The 26,040-nt window shown below is 40.1% G+C and overlaps 1 protein-coding gene across 2 annotated transcripts in view; it reads right to left on the bottom strand.

The window, feature by feature from the left end:
• Positions 1 to 18,310, bottom strand: part of MAST2 (microtubule associated serine/threonine kinase 2) — a 199,508-nt gene extending 181,198 nt beyond the window's left edge. For both annotated transcript variants that reach the window (XM_050900979.1, XM_050900980.1), the window contains exon 1: positions 18,073 to 18,310. In XM_050900979.1, the coding sequence (XP_050756936.1) occupies positions 18,073 to 18,261 (189 nt within the window). In that variant the 5' untranslated portion in view covers positions 18,262 to 18,310. The remainder of the gene's footprint in view (positions 1 to 18,072) is intronic.
• Positions 18,311 to 26,040: the final 7,730 nt, after the last annotated feature.

The following is a 26,040-nucleotide window of genomic DNA, read 5'->3' as shown; positions in this document are numbered from 1 at the left end:
TGACAACAATGGAGTTGTCTTTCATAAGACTGTAATTTATTTCACTCATCCATCAAAACCCAGCTTTAGTATTGCAGTTCATAGATGAACTACACGGAAATAGCAGTGGTTTATGTTACCGCTCTTAAACAAGGAAGGAAAAAAAAAAAAAACCACAGGAAGAGATCCTTCCTTGTCCTTGCCCCAAAGCAAGATGCAATACATACAAAGGACAGAAAGATCTTACACAACATTCCAAATCAATGGATAAAGAAACTCTTTGCAGTGATAGAACAGAATTTTGTTTACATGCTTTCAAATTACTAAATTAGACTACCAGAGAAAACGGTTGAAGAATAGATTACATAGCACAGACTGCTGTAATTTTAAGGACTCCACTTCCACTTTTGAAAAGAAAAAATTACTGCAGCTTTAGAAATGAAAGCATTAGTAAGCATGTAACAGAAACACCTTGCTCACACAGTGTGAAAAGGACTGTGAGCCCCTCTCCTTTAATTTCTTTTCAAAGGTGATAGAAAAAAAAACTTCTTAATTTACTTTGGCCTTGTGTCTTTTGCCACAAGCTAAAAATCAGGCTCAAACAGCCAGCTGAATCCTGCAAAGCTTAGGGCTGAAGATAAAAGTGTCACACAAACAATCTTGATTTGCTAGGCAAAGATTATTCCTATCAGTCCCTTCAAAGGTATACAAAAGTTTGCTCACATAACTTGAAACAGTAGGATATGAAGAAGAATGGCAAAGGCTTTTCTTGAATAGTGAGAGGCTCTACATTTTTCAGCTCGATCACTTAGAACACTTGCACAGAAAAACAGTTAAAATAGTTGTGGCACTGGAAATACATACAAGTCTGTTTCTCTTGCCTGAAATCTCACATAGGGGTTATTCCACTCAGGAAGATGGAGAACCAGACAGATTGCAACAATAGCTGCAGACAAAAGACAAGAAACCAAAATCTGGTTCCTGATGTGTAAGATTACACTAATATGTCACGTTAAAATCCTGATCTGGTAATTTCAGAATACAGCTACAAGGAACCTTCTCAGTCATCTTTTCCATTCCATCGCACAGGGAAAGTCTCCCAAGCAATTCAAGCGAGAAATAAAAGAACAAGCACATATACCACTGCAATGATTTTCAGCAGCTTTTCTTTTTTAATGTTCATTTAATGGTGCTGCAAGACAGTAACACAGCACAGATCCTTAATCTACAAACGGCACGTGAATACTGAAAGTGTGGATGCGTGTCAAAGTACTTCCTTGAACTGCCAGATGAAGTACCACACAGTTAGTGAGACTGATCAGCAACAGACGAATGTTAGGAAAAAAAACTTCTTAAGACCTGTCTTTATGGCCTACATTTAAGATGTAACAGATCATACAAAGGAGGACTTCCTCACATGTAACTGTGCTATAACTAACTCAAAAATATATTTTTCCTAAAGATCTCTAAAACAAGCAAAAATACTCAACTGTGACTAACAAATATTCAAATCTGCAGGCCAAAACATGTTAAACTATTAGCTGGGGGGCGGGGGAGGGGGGGGGGGCGGAGGAGGGGGGAAGTCTACAAAAAAGTTTTCTATTCAGGTAATCGATTAACAAGAAAAATGAGAAATCTTTTTTTTTTAAGCCTAATGAGCACAACCACCTAAGGTCACCTGGAAGCAAACTGTTGGAAGGAAGAAAAGAATGAAAATTTAAATACAATAAAACAATAAATTGGCAAAGAATACACTACTATTACCCTATTCTGTAAGGAAGATAACCAATGAGTAATGCAACTTGAGGATATCTTGACACTTTCTGAATTTTTTTAAAGCAATAAAAAGTCAACATTGAAAGCTGTATTTTCTATTTTTTAATACAACACTGTTTGTCCTTTAAAAGATAAAAGCCTGTTGTGTCAGGATTGTGTGCACATATCTGAGAAGCATTCTTTTTCTTCTCAGCCTTTCCTCATCACTTCATATAAAGTGTGTACATATCCTGTCATTAGGTCTTCTCTAACATACTTTAAAATACACTGAAAAAGAAAATTAAAGGCCTAGAGAACAGATTGCAAACTAAATATCTGTCTAAATAACAGGCAATTAACGCAATGGAATCATAGTATTTATGCTTTAGTATTTAGCGCTGAAATTTGCCTTAACTTTCTAGCCTGGACATGACATATTGAGGGAAGAGGGTCAGCAGTTTACCAGGAAGCTGAGGTGAGCCCAAATGTGACCAAAATTGTAGGCTGAGTAAGAACTTGCAACTAAGACTCTTCTTAACTATATCTGCTTAACTCATGTACTTGCCAGCAGCATCCTGAAAAACGTCAGAGACAGCAGAATCAAGGAAAATTACATTAAATCAACATAGCCTCTTAGGGGTTATAATATATTGGTTTACTACATCAACAAGAGAGAAAAGCTTTACAGAATATATTACATTATATAAAAGTGTCAGTATTTTAAAGACAGAAAAGAGTTTTACAATAGTTTTTCCTCTTTAATAGATTTATTTGAAGAACTTTGCAATAAATCCCAACATTCCCACAAAGGTAAATATACACACTTAACTTAGTGTCAATATTAAGTTTTGAAAATAACTGGAAACCTAAGCATTATTGCCACAGTGATGTTTTCAATAGTTATACAGTGTAACACACACACATTTAACACTCTCAATACCTGTAGCTTCCTCTGTACACTCATCTTCAGTTATAACGCAGATGACAGAAAAGTTACAAAACAAATTTAAATCCTTTTGTAAAAAAAAAAAAAAAAAAAAAAAAAATCACACAGTTAAAAACAAACATACAAAAAAAGAATGTTTCCTGAAAGACATAGTATCAGAAACCTATACTATGAGATACACCCTCCTTATCTTGTTCCTCCAACGGGAAGATTTTTTTCTTGTTAACTCTTCAGGAAACAACTCCAAGGCATGTTTGATCAGAACTAATGAATTAGAAGCTTTAATGTTGTTTCACCAGGGAAGTTCAAGTTGTTAACTTTGTTGCCAAGTGTTCCCAGCTGCAGGAATGCATTAAAAAGCTTGTTAAAAAGCAAAAGTAAATATTTACAACTATGTACATTATTACCCCCTTTCTGCGGATCATTGAGATGATGGTTCCTAATGGAACCACAGTCCAGAAGACAAGGTAATTTGTGATTAAATTATATCAGCTTGAATGTTTGGTCCTCATATGAAATTACAAATAACACCACAATGGTTTAAACAAGCAACTATTTGATCCTACTTCAGGATCTCCCTACTAAGAGACAAAAGGGTAGTGTAATTCTTGAATTCAGCTTGTAAATGCCTAAAGCCAAAAGAATTTCATCTAGGGAAGAAAGAGCAACAGAGCCTCTACTAAAGTCTGTATCAAACTACAGAAGCTCAAAGAAACCACTATCAATATATCAAGACTCAAAACCCCACTACATGCTCACTAGTTACATTGGAAACAAACCAGTCTGAAGAAACACACTGCACGTTAAAGGCCGCATCATTCCTTTATCACTGGTATTCTAGCATGAGCATTTCAAACATAAAAAGGTTGTATAGAGCAGGGAAATTAACTCCTGGCCAGATTAAAAAAAACATGAACAACTCTATAATTCATCATCTGTACATTAGAATCCTGTCTGCTGTAAGGATTAAAAGAATTATGACCAAATAAATGTGATCTGTAATAAAATTTGGTATTATAAGACATCAATAACACCTTCTCTCTGAAGATTTTCTTCCATTAAACTCAGAAGATGTGCCAAGCGTGTGATGCATCCCAGCATTACTGACTAGTATTACTGCAAGTCCTCTTTAGCATCCTATGCGTTATGAAATACTCATGTATCTTCTATATTATTGTCTATTAGAATATATAGTCAAATAGAGATGTATGCTTAGATTTGCTAAAGACCATAATCCACAGTATGAACAAGCCAAAACTTTTCTCATTTGCCAGTTTCTTACAGATTTATTCAGATATTTATTACACACAAAACACTGAATTTAATAACTTTCATTAAAATTATGCTGTAAGAAAGACTAGAATGGGAACTGCTTAAGGAACCAGGCAAGCAGCAGAAACACAGCTGTATCTTAAGCTGTGCATGTAAAAAGACCTATGATTTCACATTGGCTATAAAAAGGAGGAGAATTATCAGAACATTCTGCAGGGTGCCTTGATTCCCTGCAACACTGATGCTTCCCCCACCCCCCACTCCCCCCCCCGGAACGAGTGAGCTTTCAGATCTCCAACTATATTTATTTTTGTTCACATTACATTGTCTCACTGTCTCATTCACAGGGAAAGAGCAAAACAACATAAAATACCTACTTATACTTGTGTAAATTCTGTTTAATTAATTCCTATAAACAAAGTTACAATCAAGTCATTTTCATTGGGAATGTAAACTCCCTCTGTTTTTCTACTGAGATGAACAAGACTTAGTGATAGGTTAAAAGTTCATTCAATTTACATAAACAAACAATTGCTTCATAGCAATAGGACCTGGAAAAGAGTTTCACCTAATTTTATACATTACAGACAGGAAGCTCTGGGACACATTTCAAAAACTGAGAAGCTACCTGTATTAATATTTGATTCTCAGCCTAAAACAATATAGAATTTTCTATGTCTAAGGCACAAATAAATATGTTTAAAATTAAAATACTAGCTGAAAATACAGTTTGGCAAGTGAACAATACTACAGTGTATTAAAATGTGCATGCTGTATAAAAATGACTTATTTACTAATAGTGCGGAGTTCTAATCTTCTTTTGAAAAAAGCACTTTCCAAAGAAAAATGTTAAGAGTCATTAAGTTTGAAGTACAGTCTCAAATCAAAGTCTCTGTTGGTCCAGTATGACATATAGCCCTTAAAAAACTGTCCCAAGACTAAGGGGGCTAGAAGAGAGAAATCCATGCCCAACTGCTGTTCCAAGGCTTGTTTCAAATGAAGCTGCCAACAAAGAAAAGAAAAAGGTAACTCATGAACTGAACTTTGGCGGGGAACCACTCAGGTGACTTAAAGGGGCTTTTCTAATTAGACATTCAATGACTACAGATGTGTAATACAATTTTAAGACTTGATCTTAGTTTATAAAACTCACTTGAATAGCGCACACTGCACAGAAAGAAAAGTATAAAACCAGAAAACACTACAGGAATCCTCTTTAACCATGCTACTTTTTTGCCCAGGATGCTTTTATGTATCCCAGCTATGACCTGAATAGTAGTAGTAGTGGAACCATCTGTAGTTAGACAGAGATTAGTGGCAAAATAAAATCTAACACGGCACAATGGTCTGCTAAGAGTTAGAACACTGTTTGTTCATATACCTGATGAAGACAGACCAAGATACGTTTTAATCTGGTGTTATCACTGAGGAAGATCATTATTTGCAGCAGGAAAAAAAATTAAATACTTTTTTTGTTTGCAACAGTGAAAGTTCCACTCCTTTGGCATCAATACTTTTGTCTCAATGAACCACCTAGAATCTTCTCATTTCCTACCACAAATGAGACAAGCACATCAATGCACAGCAAAAATAAGAAGCACTTCTGTGAAGTTTTCCTGAAAATAAATTTTCCCTCAAACTCAACAGCAGATCTGCATGTATGGAATGGGAAAAAAAAATATCAATTGATTACAAGACTGTAAATAAAACTACCAATGGCTTTAGACCTAAAGGAAATTAAGTTAACCTTTGGAAACACAACGAACGTTTAATCCTTAGCTTTTCTTAACAGAAATCACACAAAATGGCAGACAAAGATAAACTAATTCAGAATTCTTATCAATGTCTGCGCAAAGAAATGGAGTCTCTATAGTCTGGCACAAAAGCTTCTCCTCATCAAGCAGCATAATACAGTCCTATCCCAAAGAAACAACGGCCAAAATTTTTTTCCAAGGACAAGCCATGTATTTCTTCCCTTCTGCCTGAGAACAAAAACAATGCCCAGCTGTTAGGTTTATGAACATCACCAGGCCTCAAGCTCAAACTGAAAGACTACAGTCAGCAGGCACTTCGGCTAAAGTGTCTGCAAAAATGGCAAAACAATGCTATAAACAGATTCTCCTCTGTCCCAAAAACAGGGACCAACGCAAAGGTCAAAGAACATACAAATAACTAACTGAATGCATAATTTAACTTTCAGGGTCATGTATTTTTGCCATCTTCACACTGCACAGGTCCAATTTAAGTCATTTAATAGAACAGAGGAAGACGTATTTGCTACTAACGTCACTGCATCCATCTATGTCTAAACATTTAAACATCTAAATACCTACAGTCACTGCATTAACTATACAACTCATTTATAAGCTTTCCTCTAAAACAGTGACTATAATTTATTTATTTGCACTCTCTGATCTTCTGGTGCTGTCCAGAACACTTAACATCAGTTCTGACCGCTTGATTTCCTTTTAAAGGTCTTTTCTAAGGCTCCATATTAAAATGTGATTTTTATGATAATAAAGTGCTTGTAAATACATTAAAGATTGAATGGTGTGATTTTAGTGACTAATAAACCTGTTTTAATTATTAAGCATTCCATTTTTGAGATGACATTTCCTTGCTCTGGGGCCTTACAATGGCTTCTTTAAAATAAAACTAGGGTCTCACTCCATTTCAAATGGCAAAAAATACAATCATAAGAAGAGCTGCTGCTAGCCCTCTCAGCTAGTGAACAGAGGACATGCAACTACCAGGAGATTAACAGAACAAACATCAAAAAAAACAATGCAAGACATTAAACTATTTCATTGCCTATCAGTGCATTTTTTTCCCTAAGTAGCTCCACAAGTCTCCATTACATACTCTTTTCCAGTTTTGCCTTTCCAGGAGTTTAACGCTTCGCTTGCATTAGTGAAGTTAGATTCTTTGGGTCTTGTACATGCTTCCTCAGAAAGTTCTGCAAGCCACATAAAGGACAAAGATATCTACGCAGTTTTGACAATTTGTGTATTTGCTTTGTAATGACAAATTGTATTTCAAGAAAGAGTGTAGAGAAATGCAATTTGATGATTCTAAGCTGTAAGCTCTTCAATGCAAAGAGAAGCAAACCTCAAGTTTAGTACCTGGGATAACTGCCTTCCTGGAAACATGGAACCATGCTTAAACCATTTGTAGAGTATAACTCAGGTGTTTATGTAGTCCTCCTGTATGTGTATGGCTCTCAGTGTCATACAAAAAGCATGCATAAGCAGCAGTATCAAGTTCCAGTTATACATAGTACTAGGAAGGTACATTAGAAGACTTTTTTTTTTTTTAAATCCTTCTTATTGAGCTCAAAGCATGACAGCTGTGTATTTGAAGGATAAAAGAAGAACATGCTTGAGTATCAATTAATCAATCTGACAAGTACTACATTTCATAAAAATCTTCAAGCTTCCTGAAATGCAGCTACAATATGTTTTCACAAGTTTTCATCCCACAGACAGTACTGAATTCCCCTCACTCCTTAGTGGATGTACCTTTTGGGCTTAGCTTTTGTTTGGCTTGATTAAGAAAAGATGACAAAGTGTCTCAAGTTTGGGTCCAACCACACACATCATTCCGTTTTTAGTAAACTGCTTTCTATATGCTGCATGCCAGCATTTGTTTACCATTGTAACCATTCTGTACTTTCTCTTCCATCATGAAAGACAAACTGGTCTGTGAACTCTTCCATCAAATTCAATAGGGAAAAATCAACAGGGATGGCAGGACCTACAATTTTTTATTTTTTTTTTTTAAATCCTGATGTGCTAGCAGCTAACATATCAAAGTGGTAAACGCACATATACTGAGCTAATTTCCATAAGACAGCTCACAGTCACTGTAAGAAGTCAGGGCTAGCAGAATGTAGCCTCGTATAAGCAACAAATTTAAGCGCTACTGGAAACCTGTCTTGAATGGATTGCTGGATGTTTCAACAATGTGCAGATAATGGAAGCAGCACTCCAGAACTGCACTGAAATTCAGCTTCTTATTATAACTATTGTTAAGTATTTTCACTACTAGCACAATTAGCCGAGATGCCAAACACCTACAACAAGAGTTTCAGAAATACTAGCATGACACACTAAAGGCCAAAAAAAAAAATTATCCAAGTGTCATTCAATTAAGTAGTTAAATAACTTATTTTGGCTTTGTACTGTTGAAAGTGTTTATGGTGGATTACTTGTCACACTACGTAGTAAAAAACGTCAGAGAAAATCTTCCTATATAGATAATTCATGAAAAATGTGTGTGGACTGCAACTGAATCGGAAATTACATTTCAAAAATTCTTAAACTCCCCACAGCCCAACCTTAACAGTGCTATCTGCTTCTAGAAATTGAAACAGGTACATGGAATGTTTTAAAGCACCATCTTGTTTTTACATTCATGAAAATCCAGACCAACTAAAAGCTTTTAGAAAGTATTTTATTGTTTAATACTTTAGAAAGTATTTACTGTAACAAAAAGTGAAAATATTTACAATGCAGTTCTAATAGCAAAGGCATGATTTTTTCCTGCAAAGAAACAGAGCATCATCCTATTTTCTATGTAAATAATAGACCTCCATTAATGCTAGAGCAATTCCAAATAGCAAAAAACGGACAAGCTAGACAGCTAGATTTTTTTATTATTGCTGGGTTTTCAGTCTTGAATCCTCTTCCCTCACTGCACTGTAATGTGTATTTATAACAGAACATTTTAAAATAATTTCTGACAGATTTCTAGTTTTAGGGTCCATGGGACCTAAGGTGTAACTTAGATAATACACTATGACAAAAAACAGAGCTTAGAGGAAGAGCAAGTAAAAAAAAAAAAAAAAAAGAAATGTTTTAAAGCAGGTTTTAAAGGTAACAACAGAGCTACTTCCTTACAAACCAAACAAGGCCTTCAGATCTTTCTGCTACAGTGAGATATCACAGAGCATCAACTTCCTACGGCCAAGAGTGACATCTATCAAGACATCAAAAAAATGAGTGCATTTTCCTCACCTGAAACAGATTTTTCTACTTCCTTGCAAAAAGGTAGAAGTTTTTTGAGTGCCCATGGACTCAGCTTCTTCCTCCAAAGAGCGGCATTTTCACCAGGCCTCAAATAGTACTACATTACTACAAAAAGACACTAGCCACAGCACATCATTATTTGAAGTGGAAATGGAATTGTTAAGACTCTACATGACCTGTCTATTTAGCTACTGTGGTTCTTGAGGAACAAGGTCTTGATGGGTGACAAAGCTTTTTGTTTTAGTCTCAAACAGCTCACTAACCTGGTGGGTCTTCACTGCTTCCTTAGCTTCAGCTACTCAGGTTCCATGAATAAGAATTAAATAAGAGTAAAAAAAACCTTTTCTTTTAAATAAATGCCTACCATCGTATCTATAATAATCCACTGTATTTCTTTCAAGCACCAAAGCTATGTTAGCTTATGGAGCACAACAGGCAGCTCAGGCAATAAAAATAACCTATCAGATAAAAATCAAGAATTGCCTTTTCTAGAGACTCTAAGAACTACCTTGACAGGCAGGACAACATTCACATTCTTTGTCCTGCAAGAAGGCATATGCGCTTCCTCAAGAAGTAAGTCAACTTCTAGGCCTAAAGTCAATAACGCATGCCCATTCCTCCAACACAACACACACGGATATTACTTGGTTTCCCGAAGCATACAGTCATGAATATATCCACAGTCTTTCTGAGTGTTTTGTAGATGCCTAATCCTAGCCTTGGACAGCACCCCGCTGTTATCCTCAAGTGCTCTGTAACAAACACTAAGTAGCAGCAGCTTTTCCCTTCAAACTAATAATTGATTATGATTACAAAGACAAGTAGTCCCACACCAAATCCAGTCACTTCTGACAGAAGACTTCTCTTCGCTTCTTCACTTCTATACTCTTTTTGGACAAGAAATGCAGTGCACTGCTGAACTCGGATGCAAATCATCAGCAACATGAACACCTATATATTCATAATCTCTCCACTGCCTGCTTAGCTATTCTAATATGCAAGATATGAAATGAATGTGGCTAATACACCGTATTTGCTCTTACTCTTCACTTGTGACAGGAAATTGAAGTCTCACATGGGCGAGTTGAATCATCTAAGCTGCTGATGCAATGCTTACCTACTTATTGATTTACACAAATCGATTTAAACAAATTAGGTTTCTCCATTAATATTCAACTTCGAGGGAAGTGATGTTTTTATTATATCAGGCCAGAGAAGTGCCATATGCCCTTTGGCACTATTTTGCTATTATCTAACAAGCCCATGGCAGAATTGGTCACTTGACTCTACGTCCCTTTTGTCTGCTTCTAGATGAATCTTTCAGCTCAATTCTGTTATTAACTAACAAGTACATTGCAGAATTGATCATTTGACTCTATTCCCCTTTGCCTGCTTTTAGATGACTCTTCTTCAGTCACTTTTTCGCCCCTCCGTACTTCTAAACATTAGTATAAATATAGAAATGAACTAAGAGCAACATATTGTCAGCAGCTGTCATCGCTGCCCGATCAAAATAACAGAAAGGCAAAACTATGGCTAATGAAGAAGTCAAGCAGGAGTAGCTCTGGCATCAACAAGAATCAGCTCACGGAAGGCAGCAAGACATACCTACAGGACATTGAGAGGTTTGTTCTTTCTGGTTTCTTTTCTTGCCTCCTCAGGAAAAGGACACAGAGGAAAACAGAGACAGAACCATACATGTCATAGGGAACAGCTCCTTCTTCCGCAGCTATGCTCTGGCTTCTTAACCTTTTTTTCTCCATGGAGAAGGGGATAAACTTAAGAAATTAAACTCTGAGGATCAGTAAGAATGCCTGCCAGCCAACCATACACTCCGGACTCTGGTTCACCAGATTAGAAGCTTTACAGGCTAGAACGTGGCATCTTCTTATAAAAAAAAAAAAAAACCACACTTATTTTTTGCTCTCTCCCTGTAATGATAAAAAGAGCTAGAGAGCAACAAAGAAAGGGAGATGGGAAAAGGAAGTCTGAGGTCTACAAACAGTAACTGACTTTTTAATGGTAAATCACATCCACAGCTTGCAATTTAGGAGTCTTTACCAATGTCTTCCTTAAGACTTTCTTTAGCTCCCTTGATGAAACAGGCACAGGACAGAACTGCCGTAAAATCAGCCCTAAATGGCAACAATACCCCAAAACAGGTAGCTAGAAGTATTTATGTAAACAGATGGTTCCTGATCTTCTAGAATTCAGCAGCACTCCGTCCCTCCTTTGATAAGAAGGGGCAATGATGCTTACAGAACATATTTGGCTATGTTTAATCTATATTCGCTTTTACGGAATCTGTAATGTGAATATTAAAATCTACACTTTATTGTAAATGCAATCTGCATTGCTAGCGATACGTCCATTTGATTCTGTTTATTTGCTTGAACTTTAGAAATAAACTTCCATCTTCTTCAGATTAAGTTTCATCCCAGCCTGTAGGTTTTGATACGAAGTTAGAAGAAACAGCTTTGAGTGTTGTAAACTGGTAATCATAGAGTCCATGGCTGGGGGAGCGGAACAGGAGCTGCAACAGAGCTCTGATCAGCAGCCTCAGAGACAGAGGTGTAGAGAAAGCTCAGAAGCAAAGTGTCAACTGAACTCCAAAAGCTTGCTTCTTCACCTATCAAACAAAAGGGAAGACTCATGGCAGAAATAACCAAAGAACACCAAACTGTTATGCAGTCTACGTACAGGGCTCATCACAATAGAGGTACTGTCTTTAATAGCACTGATGGCACCTAGAGGGAAAAGAAAAAAAAGAGAAAATGCTGATTATATTTGAAGCCCAGAAGTTCTGATTAGGAAAAAAGAAAGATCTCTTCAATTTCTAGGCTTGCCACGCAGCACGGAAAGCATGGTAACAGCTTCTTTGCAGCTGTGGAGGCAAAACAAAACTGACTAGCACTCTGGGGTTTGGCCAGTTTCTCCCTGCCGGTCACTGACTGCTTTCCAAAAAAACGAACAGGGTGAGAAGTCAGTGGGAAAGATCGTTTGCCATTCCTTCAAAAAAAAAAAAAAAAAAAGAAAAAAAAGACAACATGAAGGAGGGATAAGCTTTCTAACCTAACGTTTAGAAGTAGTCTTGGACCAATTTGCACAATGTCCTGAATACAGGGAGTAGAAATATCCACATAGGCATAAGGTTACAAAACTTTCTCTCATACGACACACCCAACTGTGATAATGCAATCCCCAAAATTGTAAAAAGACAAGTATCAAACAGTAGTGAAGTAACCTTGTCTGTGATCACACTATTCCAGGCTGCTGCCAGAATACTACCTATTTTTGGTGCACACACTCCAAGAACAATCGGGGGGAAAGCACAAAGTGCTAGAAGCAAAAGAACTCGGTGTCTTCTGTTCCAACTGAAGCTAGATTTTACATTTCAAATACTTATACATGGAAAAGATATCAGATAGTAGAGAATTTTTACTGCCTGTGCTAGCATAGGCATATTCCACAGCTGAAAGCTGGACATTAGACAAAACAAGCCTTGAAATAAGATGTGGTTTAGTTTCCTAACTGCAGGAATAATTAAACATTGGTAGAGCTTTCCAGAAGAGGTGACAGACACACCATGATCTAAGGCTAAGATAAGATCAATTTCTAAGACAGATGTTTTAATTTATCTCTCAGGAAAGCTCCACAGCCTGCACATGTGGGGAAATCACACTGGATAACCACAGTAATCCATTTTGGCTTTGGGACGTACATATCTACAAAGTTTCAAAGACATGTGGAAAGAAAGGAATACTTTTGCTGCTCTCAGAAAGTTTGTAGCACTACAGTGCCAAATGACTATAATAGTTAAATGATTGGATTGTTAAGTCAGCTACCTTGTTCAAACCTCAGGAAATACTTTCTATCCAATGCAGAAATGACAAAACGTACTGTCTGGGGAACACGCAAGATCTCCCTTTTTCAGGCACATCAAAATTGACAGCTGGAGACAGTCTACTGCACTGACTGCCGTATAGAAAGGGCTCCCCCAACACAAAACTAGCCAGGACTAAGGAGGTTTTTCATCTTTCTCAATACTACGTATGCAGATTGCCTGTTGGCATCAGCTGAACATTTCTCATACAATGAACGTACATGCAGCAGGGGAGCCTCCAGGTTTAGCAACATTTCAGTCCAACTCTTCGTCAGCAACAGCCAAGTTACACTTTATACAAGACAAAGGATCCATATAACCCAAAATCCCACCTCTACAACTTGCAGTCTCTCTACCAGCCCTTTGAACTGCTTGTTGAGATTCTGCTACTGCTTTCCCCCTTCATCTCTTTATTAACCTACAAAATCACAAAGTCATGGAATCTACTCATAAATCCTCTCCTGGCCCTGGCCATCCATAGCAAGAGGAGAGGGAAGCTTTGACAGAAGTGAGGGAAAAAAGCTGACAAGCATGAGGTCTGTTTCTGTTCCCTCATCCTGTCATACCTCCGAGCAAAGCACCACTGGGCAGCACCCACTAGTTTCCTGGATGCCTTTAGAGCAGAGAATGCAGTTCAGCGATGCTCAGTGTCCTCTGTTTTTAATCTTTTGACTCTCAACCCCCATCCCCCTAGACCTTCCACAATACTTCAACTTTCCTCGTATCTGTGTTTTCTCCCCTTGCTTTCAGAGGAAGACAGGATTCAGATTTGTTAGGGACAGGCTAACACCCATTCGTCATGGAAAAAAACCTATAAAAATAGCAAAGACATTCCCTACAGACAAGTAAAGGGGAGCATCGTGCATTTGCCCTGTTGTAATGTTCTAGACATTAGTTAATTTCAGCTGTTGTCCTCAGGTGGATGCAGTCTGCCTATTTAATAATCTTCACTAGATTCCTCCTCCAGGACTTCAATTCTGAATGCTTTTTGCATCCATTGCATCCTTTGGCAAAAAAAAAAAAAAATCATACATGTATTATCTTTTGCGTGAAGATTCTCCTTTTAAGCCTGACTCCTAGCTTAATACTAGAGGACACAGTCAGCTGCTGTTTGCTATCTACCCGCTACATACCAACCATGGTCTTGTACACTTCCATCATGACCCCCTTAAGTCATATCTTCTAGACACTGAAGAGTCCTTTGTATGAGAACTTTGACCTTTGACTTCTACTTGAAGTAGAAAACGCTAATAAAAGCGCCTCTGACAAATATTGGCTATGATCTCTGTGGGATCTTTCACAATAAGTATCACAATGTCTCAAACTAATTATGTAAGCATGATATGGAAACAATCTAATGCTTATAAGATGCCTCTGGATGAGGAGAGTGACTGTCACTCCTAAGCAACAATAACTTTCACCTCAACTTTCCATTTTTCTCCTTCAATGTGGTCGGCAAACATACGATGATTAAGCTGATACCTTATGGAAATCCAAGTGAGCTGTGTTTGACAAAGATGCCCTCACTCAATGAAACTAAACTGTCATGGGATAAGAAGGCCAATTAAACTATGAATTAATGACTGATTAACAGATAGGAAATAAGAAGTTGGAACAATTGGCCTTTCTCCCAAAAAAGAAGGATCACCAGTGGAGTCTCACAAGAATCTGTTCTGGGACCGATACCTTCAACATTCTACAGCAAAATCTAGCAAAGAAGCTTAACACTTATGTGATAGAGTTTGCTGACAATGCTTAAAGTTATTCAAGGTTGCAAAAGCAATGGCCAAAGATCTGAAGACCTTAATGATACCGTTTAAGTGGGCTGTGAAATAGCAAATAAGATCAAGTGTAGATAAATGTAAAGTGATGCATAGTGTAAAAAAAATCCTAAATTTATATACACAGTGACACATTCTGAACTAGCTATTACCACTTAAAAGAGTGATTGTAGAGTTATAATAGACAGTTCCACGAAAATGTCAACTCAATGCTTAAAGATAATCACGAAAAAGCAGGTAGAAGATTGAAGAATAGAATCTAATACGCTATATAAGTTTACAGGCTGTTATACGCTGAAATACTGTAGCCAGTCCTGGTTATTGTTCCCCAACCCTGTTCCTCTGATACCTGCATCACTACCTCCAATCACAAACAGGCCTGCAAAAGGTGCAAAGAAAACAGCAAGGACAATGAAAAGGATAGACTCACTTCTTTCTAAAACTCCTCTGGAAAAGTCACAAGCAAGGGATGGTAAATAAAAAAGTTATCAAGCCATAAGCCACACAGAAGAACACGGGTTCTCTTTTTCACTGCCTCTTCCAATACAAGAATTAACAAACAAGGCATGAAACAAGTAGGTAGAAAGTTCAAAAACAAACAAAAAGAAGTGTTTTTTCCACACGAAATGTGTTTAAGCCTTACAACACTCAGCCACAGGATGTTGTGGATGCTACAAGCATACATGGCTTCAAATACTGATTGGACAAATTCATAGAAGAAAAAACCCACTGGGGGCACTAAAACCAAATATCACCTCTAGTTCCGGAAACCTGCGAGCCACAAATTACTGGAAGCTGGGAGAGGTATTTCCTCAATATACACTATACTCTTCTCCAAGCATCTGCTTTTGGCAGCTCAGAGAGGCAGGATACTGGGCTAGAGGGATCTTTAATGTGACCAAGTACAGTCATTTTTATGTTCTTATGTAACTCATAAAAAAGTGAAAACTTTAATTGTATGTACACGTCAGAACTCCAAGCGCAGCACATTAAAGGACCAGATTTTCAAAGGCCTAAATGTCAGCACATTGATTAACTACTACAGTCACAGTTTGATAAGTACTTTTTCCAACATTGGAGTAGCTTAGTCTCCCCCAACCACAAACTTGTGCAAATGTATGGCAAACAAACTGTGAAATCTGAATTTAATTCAGAATGGTTCCCTGCAGCTGTGCACACTGTTGCATTGGTACAGCTGAGGGTATACTATAAGCTTGGAACAACAGGGTTACTTAAATCAGCAGTGGCCCCAAAGGAAATATTTGTCAAGCTACAAGCTGCATCAGTGGAAATGGAGTATCACACTGTCTTTTGCATCTCAGAAGGCTCTCTCCACAACATCCACACTACCAACTCCTGATGTTTAAAGAAATACTGAATTATTGATATTAAAGACAGAAATGCTGTGACTAGACTTATTTGTCCTGTTTATTAAATTTGTCCAACATATCTATTTCCAGTTGCTTACCACATTGACAAAACTTCCACCACTTCAAATGGAAGACAAAAGGGGAGAGGGGATGAGAGGTTCTCCTTTGAAGTTTGGGGGGCATCTCACACAGGTTGAGTAGAAGCTTTCTTAATTTTAGCTGCAAAACTCCTCAAAGACTCCATCACACTGAATACTTGCCAGCACGTAAGTCACATCAGGTCTTAGTCAGAGCACTCAAGCTAAAACCAAACTGGCAGTATCTCCCATTAAAAAGCCTTGTGCATCTCAAAAACTGGCATTTCTGAATTTGCAGCCTTTCCTTTTTTGCAATGTTAATGCTGTTTTGGTGAAGCTTCCTGAGTGTTCAATACATTATATGGTATGCAGCATGTTCTCTATGCATGACTTGCAAAAAGTTTAGTTCACAACTACCAAGAATGGAAATAATTTCCTCTAATTTCCATGTCAATATCATACACAATATGTCAAAACAGTAAAACAAACACCTTGCTATTGCATTTGATAGCTCTACCAATCACTATTTGAATGGACAGTTGGGAAGAAACTAAGTCACCTCTTCTGCTTTTAGATTTTTTTTTTCCCCTGAATAAGGATATTAGTGTTCTTTAATTGTTTCAGGAAGTGATAAGCATCAAAAGCAGCAGCACCTCTTAAATCACCTGGCTTAACAAGGCACTAGAGAATAAAATAAAAAAATAGAGCGCTCTTCTTCCAGGGCCCAGTCTGAGAAATCTATACTCAAGAGAGATCCACTAGTCAAAGCCAAAATACAAGTCTCCTATAATTGAAGGCAATGTAACGCAGCTTTTCTAGAAAAACCTAAGAAATCATAAAAAAATAGAGTAAACCTGTGCATCTGCAACAATGACGTAAACTTAGGACCTTTTTGACAAGAAAGGTCAAAGAACTTAGTTTTTCACTTTGCTCCTAAAAATGGCAAAACAAAGCAATGAATTACTGCATCCTGGATATTCATACTTGTGACACTTTCTCCTTCTCTTCAAAAAAAAAAAAAGGCATTAGTTGCCATCTACATTTTTAAACTGCTAAGTCTCATCCACCATTTTTCTCTCTTGTAGAACTAGGAATATCAAAACACATTGAAACAAAGTTTAAGATCTCTTGGGTCTCTCATCCGTGTAACGCTAAGCAGCAATCAGGAGATCCTTTTTTTGTGGAGGTGAAAGACATAAACGTGGACACATTGAAGTTACGTGCCCTCACTTTTAACAAGCCTATGCATTCTCAAATATCTGCAAAGGTATGTTTCCTAAATAAATCGCTTTGAGCGTCAAGAAGACCTAAAAACGCTGGAAAAAGCATCATAATTAACGTCACAATTAGAAATGACCTACAGAAGGTTCCTAGCAAGAAGTATCCTGTAATTATTAATACCAGCAAGCATATAACACAAACTAGATTTCACTGCATCCTCCCTTGCTTCTTCATCGGCATGCAAGCAGGACTTCTGGCACCACGACGACTCCCCCACCACTCACTCAACGCCATGCCGTCACAACACTGACACACCACCACTCCATTTCTCACCACCACATCTATCCTTTCCTCTTCTGGGGGCATCTACCTGAGGCACCGTATGTAACGTGAGAGGATGCTCGGAGGATGCAGTCTCAACAACCGCCGCCGCACGCAGCGCGGCACGCAGCCTGCCCCCAGGCCGACCCCCCCCCCCCCCCCCCCCCCCCCGCCGAGCGCAGCCCCCCACCTCTCCCCAACCCTCGGCCTCCAGCCACCCCCCGGCCACTCTCCCCACGCCGGAGCCACGGGAGCCCCCGCCCGGGCCAGGCGCGCCCCTGCCCCGCGACTGCGGCAGCCGCAGCCCGGCCGGGCGCGGAAGGCGGCACCGCCGGGCGCCCCCGCCCGCCGCGGTCCCCCGCCACGCGGGGCGCGCGTCTCCATGCCAACGGCCGCCACCGGCCCGGCAGGGCCCCCCCGGCCCCACGCCCCGGCTTTACCCTCTCCAGCGCCTCCCGGCAAGGCGCTCCCGCGGCCCTGGCGTCCTCCGTCTCCTTCCTGCCGCCGCCCCCCAGCAGGGTGGCTCTCCGCTCCGCCGCGCTGGCGGCCACCGCCCGCCCGGGCTCCCTGCGCGGCGGCGGCGGCGGCGGCGCCGCCGCTTTGTCCCCCCGGGAGCGGCCCTTCCTCATCGCGGCGGCTTCTCCTCAGCGGCGGCTGCGGCACGACTCGGGCCCCCGCGGCGCGGAGCCGGCCATGGCCGGCGGGAGTCACGGAGAGCCGGGGCGGCGCCGCCGCCACCGTCGCCGCCACCACCTGCGCACGGGGCGGAGGGACATGCCCGCCCGCCGCCGCCGCCACCGCTCCCGCCGCCCGCCTGTCAGGGAGCGCGGGCGCAGCGGCTGCCGCGGCACCGCCTCCTCACCCCCCCCACCCCCCCCCCCCGCCGCGTGCCCGCCCTGCCCGCCCGCCGGCCGCTGCCTATCGCGAGAGCACCGGCCTCGCGGCGGGGAAGAGGCGCGAGACTTGGGGGGGAGGGAAGGAGGGGAGCGCGCGAGACTTGTCACGAGGGGCGGGCGGGAGGTGCGAGGCGGGAAAGGGCGCGGGGCACCCCGGGAAGGCAGCGGGCGCCGCTGAGGGGGTGCCGGCCTGGCCGACGGGCAGCAGCGGCCCGCACGCCGCCCCCGCCGCGGCTGCCGGTGAGACACGCACAGAAAGGAGGAATACGCCGCGGGGGACCGCACCAGCCCGGCAGCCTGGCTCCCGGTAGGGCTGCCCAGGGGAGCGACGCCTCCGGGCCGCAGAGGCTCTGCTTCCACGCCGGGAGAGGAGGAACAGGGCTGCCTCGTTGCGGTCGCAAAAAGGAGGCTCAGAGGCGTAGACTGAGGATGCACAATGCAGTAGTGTCTCCCGGGGGTGAGGGCAGCGTTTCTGCCCCCATCATCGTGATCCGGGATCAGCTCAGGTGTCCAGCCGCAACGGGCTTCCGTGTCAATAAGGTCTTAATTGCCCCTGAAAATGTAAGGTGAGCGCAGGACCTTCCTGTGGTGTCACCCGCAGCAGGTAGCATTTGGGAAAACGCCACGCTTCTTTGTTCCAGGAGGCCCGCCAGCTCCTCCAGCGTGACACGGTGGGAACCGAGCCCCAGCCCCCCGCAGTGCTCGGGCGACTGGAGCGTCCCTGGGCAGCCCCCAGCCCTCGGCAGGAACACCAAGCTGCCGAGCTGCAGGAAAACATTCACCAGCGGTGCCATCAAGTGCTACAGCCTGCTTTTCCGTGGAGAGTGAGATCGCATCAGGGAGCAGATTAAGATGTAGTTCACCATCTCCTCGGTAGAAAAGACAAACCTACAGAGATTCATTACCTCAAGGAGTAATCAGAGCATATATCATCATCTTGTGTTTCATCTCAATAATTCACACCCTCTCAGCATTTTTGTCTTTGCAAATTATTTCCTGAGGGCATAAGTTACCAGTTTCTGCATTCATTTTTCACAAAAGCAACTTCAAAGTTGTCCTTTTTTTCACTATTACATAGACAAGAACCTTGCTACTGCTGCAGAAAAAACAATTCTTTCTCCCTTTTTACCAAGCTGAAAAGGCTTACACATCTTCAACGAGGAAATCTGATTTTACAAATTTTTTATTCATTTTGTACAAAGACAACAAAAATACACTTTCAAACAATTTACTGATGTAGATGAGTGGGAGCATTTTTAAATAATTATTAAGAATATTTAAATTCTTGCTGAAAAGTATTTCAGGATGCTGGATTAGTCACAGAGATCTTTTTCCATCATAATTGTATATGATAGAGATGGACAACCATGTGGAATTTCCCAGCTAGGAATCTTGCCCTAACTAAATGTAAATAATGCAAATTTATGGAATCTTGGCATCCGTGATAATGTGAGTCTATTAGGATGGCACGGTGCCTCGTCATAATTTGGCTGGATCTCTGCCCTGTTGCAACATGGATGCCAATTAGTTCTTTGCTGGTTATGGCCTGTGGGCCACCTTGCACTGGCTCACACCTGTTCACTTCATGTGCCAAAAAAGAATTCATGAATATGGGAAGGAAAGACACAATGAGAATTTGAATAACACTACCTGCCTTTGAAACATAGTAAAACCAAATCTTCAGTTGTTAGTTTTAGATAGAATTGCAAATAATTGCCTTCTGGTTCAGTATTTTACTCAAAACAATTTAAAAATCTTTTTGATCACTCTGAATGAAAAAGGCGTTTCGGGGTTAAGAGGATATTTTACTTGTGAAGAGATTGCATTTGGTTTGCTTCTGGATTATTTCCTTCTCTGTTTAATCCCTGTTTAGTATTTTGGACTTGAGATGTCTTTCCGGTATTTTTGAAACAACAGTGAAGTTTCATGTTGAAGGAGTAGGAAAAATACTCCTCATTTTACTGATTCTCCCATATTTTTTCCATTTAAACTCATCACTGAATATGACCTGAATCTGCAGACAGATCTGAGTGACCTGATTTTTCTTTTCCGTATGAGCTAGTTTTCTGAACTTTTTTTTTCCAACTTTAAATAAAAGTGAACTAATCATGAGAGGCTTGGCAGGGAAAAGGGGTACAGATGAATGAGGCAGAGTGTGGTGTGATGCCATGCCTATGATCACAGTGTTTGTCTCCAGAAATATTCTGTCACATCCAAAAAAGATAGAAGAGTAATTAATAAAGGCTTATAAAGAGGCTGATTCTTACGTTATCCAGACTAACACGGAGCAAAAGCAAGGGACCACAGAGAGCCTGTGTAGCTCGCTTACTGATACTCAGCTAATACTCCGTTAATTCTGTTTCTCTTTGTAGTTCCAGATACTTCCTTTCCCTGGCTTACACCTTCCATTTTCTCCGTATAAAGAAGGTCTCAGCATGCCCTTCTGATTCAGAAGGTAGCTGGAACGGTGCTATCCAGGAAGAGTTCCCTTCCATTCTTCTCCAGCTGGTTTAAAGGGATTTTGGTAAGGCAGAAGTCTAGTCCAGTTTATTCCATAATGTTTTCTGAAATGACATAAATCCGTCTGCAGCATTTTTATGACTGCTGAGCACACAGCTACAGCAATAGTTCCTAGAGCTGGAATAGAGATATACACGTTGAAGCTGTGAGGTTAAAACCTCTTTATTCCAAACAGAATAGAAAATGCTAAATAGTAGATGTTATTAGGATGCTGCTGAGCAAGAGAGAGTCCTCTACAAAATGAAATACTTAATCATTTGAATGCCTATTAAATTTGAACATTTAGCAAAACCAGTGCAGCACAAAACCCAGCTGATCACCTATTTTCACTGTTTCCAAGGCAGAACTGCATCACTAATGCCACCAAATAAGTATATTGCTACGGCTTGTCATTTGTCATTCTGCTCACACTATACACGTAATCTTCACTCTCCGTATTTCTGCTCTGTATGAGACGGAGGAAATGGTTTTAGTTGTTCTGCAGGTTAAGCTGTCACGCACCTTCTGTTAGTGACCCAGTTCTAATGGTATTCACAGAGACGTTTTGGTCTTTACACTGGAATACTAATGTTTGGCAATTGGCAATATGCAGTCAGTCCACAAGACGGCACGGTACTTTGCGATGTTGTACTATACCTGTGTAGAATGTCAGTAATGACAAGTAATTATACAGGCTGCACGTCATCGCCATGACTCCTAGCTATTTCCCTAACTTCACCCCTGTGACAGCATTCTTTTTTCAAGATTCACAAAAAAAACCCAGTGTGATACAACTAAAGAATACCAGTTATGAGCAAAATAAAAAATAAGGATAAAAAAGGAGTTATATGAACTGCAGGAAGAGTGACATTTGCTAGGAAAAGCTTTGACTAAGACTAATCAATTATTTTTTATAGAACGATGCATCATTTTGTTCAGCAAAAAGCAAGACACCAATCCCAGCTCTGCCAGGCTAACGAAGCAACACATGCCGCCTGCACAGCTGAGAACTGCAGCCACAGAGTACAGCTCCCCACCACCACCCCAGAGCTCCAGGGAAATGGTAAGAAATACAGGATTTTCCAAAAGAATGCAGGAGAATTAGTAAGTCTGGGACCTTGACACAATCTAGGCAAAATTTACTCATGATCTGAATCTAGTGAGGTCTGCTATTTGAGAAGTTCTGCATTAGACATTTGTGTAATTAATAAAAATACTCATAGTGACATGAGGACTTTACACAGGAAGGATATCAACACTCATGTTTCAAGGCACAAGCTAATCATTGAATTAAGGAGGATTAGAAAGAAATTTCTTACAGGCAGGTCATTCCATAAAAGTGTATTATACAGTATATTATTCCAGTGCATCTTCACTGGAAACTACTAGTATTAGTCAGTCTCAGGGTCAGAATAATGAAGTAAACGAACTGACAACCTGGTCCAGGATGGCAATTACTAGATCTATATATAACAAAAGTCCAGTCCTAACTGGACATGATTTGCTTTCCAATTGTTATTTTCCTTCTTTATATACCATGAAGGACATACATCCTTGTTTGCAGTGATGCAGTATGTCAAAGTGACAGCTTTGTAAATATGCAAATATATAATAGGAGTTAAAAGTATGGCTGTGAGGTTTAGGGAGAGCTTAGCGCAATAGCTAAGTTAACAGCACTTCTTAGCAACAAAAGCTCATCAAACACATTATTGCTTTAAAGAGACAGAAAGAGACCAGTGAATATGCTGCTTTCACTGTCAGCTTGGACTTGATTGTACAGCAATTGCTACAGTTGAGCTGCTACTCCTAGGTGTCAACAGAGTACAAATTACATATGCATATAAATATGTAATTTGTGTGTATTTCTGAAAGGTCCAGAAAGGGAAGCACACGGGGAATGCAGAGATGCTGGCCAGCAGGAGTAGCATCAGATCCTAACTGTTGTCACCCTCTCTTTGGGCACCCAAACAAAGATGAGTTTTAAGGAGGGCTAGGGGGAGGATTACACATAGTTCTACTGTTACTTATGGAAATGCCTCCCAAATATGAGATGACACATACATGGAAGCCATGGAAATCCAACAGGTGTGCAGTGGAGGCTGGCATCGGGACACGTTGAGAGACTTAATGTGTCTGTATTGAAAGAGAACAGACAGAAAGGGCTTAGATAAACTGAGAAGGGAGTTTGAAGTAAAAACAGTTTTTGATTGATACAACAGAGAGCGGAGCCATTTGAGGGATGCCGAGAGAGGGGGGACAATGTAAAGAAAGGTATTTTCCATGAGTGTTGTGGTCAATTTTCTAACCACCAATTAATCACAGGGCAATGAGTCAAGCTATCTAGAACTAATATGACATGTATGGGAGTCATTCCTCAGAGATGTCTGCAGAGAACTCATGGACTTCAACTGTGTCCTCCTTAAAATTCATCCCTGCTGTGATACTAACAGGAAAAGCTCAGCAGTGATTAATCTGGTGGTTTCCAGTCACTGCCTTTTAATATGTTGACGAGTATGATCTCACTGTTACCTTGTGCTTACATTATTTGTTTTCTTTATAGACCTGTCAGCTCTTAATTTTGATTACAAGGTGTTCAACATAACAATTAAAAAAAAAAAAACAGAACGCTGACACAATGGGGCTTAGAGGTTGGCAGTTCTGACTTAAAGTACTGCCAGTCCTACCCTCCCCTATTTGTCTTTCTCATTGTGATAGACCACCCTTTTCCTCGCAGCAGCACAACTCTTCTATAGGTGTGCTATAAACTGAACGGGGAAATTGATTTGGCTAGAAACACTGGAGGCAGGGGGAAGTGCTGGATTTCTTTTTGCTGAATCAGTTCCCCCATCTGGGTTGTGCCAGCACAGTGAAGGAAAAGGGGCAGTACAGGAACAGGGCAGAAAAGGGGGTTGTGGGATGTGGCCATCCATAATCCAGTATTGGCACCAAGTACTTTAAAATACTACATCACAACTTTACGCAGGGACATCTAGGCATTAACCTCTATACAAATAATAAATACTCATAATAAAAGTGTAAATAAAAAAAATAGTACTCATACTCCCCTAAGAAGAAATTCATCATTCATAAGTGATTGTAGAAAATTCAATCAAATATTAATAGTCTAAATTAGAAACAAGATTGCAGGTTAATTCTGGAGTATAGGTCAAGCTGGACCCAGATTTTCTTTGTCACTTGTGAGAGCCCACATCGCACCACACAGTCAGTAGCCATCCAAACCAAAGGCCATTCTTTGTAGAAAAAATAGCAATAATTGTTAGTGGTTCAAGGAACCTCACAGTAACAGACTAGCAGAATGTGAAAGGCAAATGAAAGACTAGGGCAAAAGAAGAGCATTCAGTTATGCTTTCAAGAGGTGCTTTCAACTCAGTAATAAGCTAAAATAAGTAGGTTTTTGTCCCCTTTAATTTTGAAAAACCTAACATGGGGCTTAAAATAACATTTTTACAATGATAATTTTGTTGTTTGGGTTGTGATTCCTTTTTAAACCTACTATTCATTAAAATATCTGCTTTTTTTTTTCCCCACTGACTCACTCTCTTGGTTATATAAAATTACTGGTGCTTTTGTCATTCCTGTGCCCTGTTGGAGAACTAGCTCAGCAACATTTGTGTACTCAAATACAGCAAGTAAGCCTTACTTCGTGCCATGATGTATTCCTTACACAGACAAAATAAAAGGAGAAATCCCAGCACCACCAAAGTGAACAGAAACAAATCACACCTCAAATTCAGTAGCGTTAAGATTTGATTTCAGCTTTTTTTTCCAGAGTCAGGAGTGCCAGACTGAGTCCATCTGGAGTGTCTCCTTTAGCATTCAGCTTGACTTGTGACATGATACGTTCAGCAGAGAGACTTGTGAAAAGAAACTCTTGGTTCTGAAGTCTAACATAATGAAAGTCAAGAATATATACTTAACTGATCATCAAATAATGTGCCCTTGGTGCAACTTTAAATGCAGTTCTGCAAAGGAGCTTCAGGAATGACACTAAATTAGATAACAACCTGTGCTCCTAATTACATTTCTTGTCACAGATAATGAGAAAAACACTTCCAACTTCTGAGCATGCAGGCTCACACTGAGATATGAGGAACAAACAGATTAATTTCATTAGCACACATTGCCATCTATAATAAAGCTGTAACCGGCCAAATGCTCTAATTTACGCTCCTGAAACTCAGTCTCCCTCCGGTCACACTGTTGTTACACTTTCAGGATGCCAAGAAGGGAAATGGATCTGGCAATTGTCACTGGTTGGAAGTGCAAACAATTTTTCCCTTAACCACACTGGCTTTGCAGAGTTACCAAGAATATAAAACCGTAAAAGCTTACTTCAGTCATTAAAGAGATGTGACTCACAAAAAAGGAATTGCTATGTTGAGTTAGGAGATGTCAGTTGACATAGTTACTAAACTGATTGCCAGAAGCTGGGAAGTTAGCAACTAGCTTTATTTTTTAAACATTTTTTTCCCCAATTTTCTGCTAATGGCTCTTGCCAGAAGGAAGTTGCTCAGGTAGATGGCTCTTGAGACCTAGTATAGCAGTGTTTGTGGTTTTGGAGTAGATGCATACTTGTACTAGCATCATAGGCCACTATCAATTAGATCATCAGATGATAATAATAATAATAATAATTTAACGTGGTGGTGCCTGAATTGCTGTCTGTGGCGATATCTTAACATCACGCATGCTTTAACTCTTTCTCTTAACATCATGCATGCTTTAGCTCTTGAAAAGATGAATAGAAGTTACAGGGCACTGATATTAAAGTTAAAATTAAATGGCAATAGGAGTCTTAAAAGTACAAGAACATCACTGAGTACTTGAAAATAAGTTCAATTTTAACAAATAAAGAGAAATGACCCATTCAGGTATGGGAAGGGGTAAGAAACTTCCTTTAATTAATTTCTCAGTATAAGACATGACACAAAATAACTAGCCAGAAAATACTTTAGGAAAAAAGAATCAAGATTAATTTCTCAGGTAATGAAG

This window comes from Gymnogyps californianus, chromosome 8, assembly GCF_018139145.2.
Source record: "Gymnogyps californianus isolate 813 chromosome 8, ASM1813914v2, whole genome shotgun sequence".
In the NCBI taxonomy this organism is placed as follows: Eukaryota; Metazoa; Chordata; class Aves; order Accipitriformes; family Cathartidae; genus Gymnogyps; species Gymnogyps californianus.
Note: the sequence above shows the minus strand (reverse complement) of the source record. Positions and strands in the feature narration are given on the sequence as shown.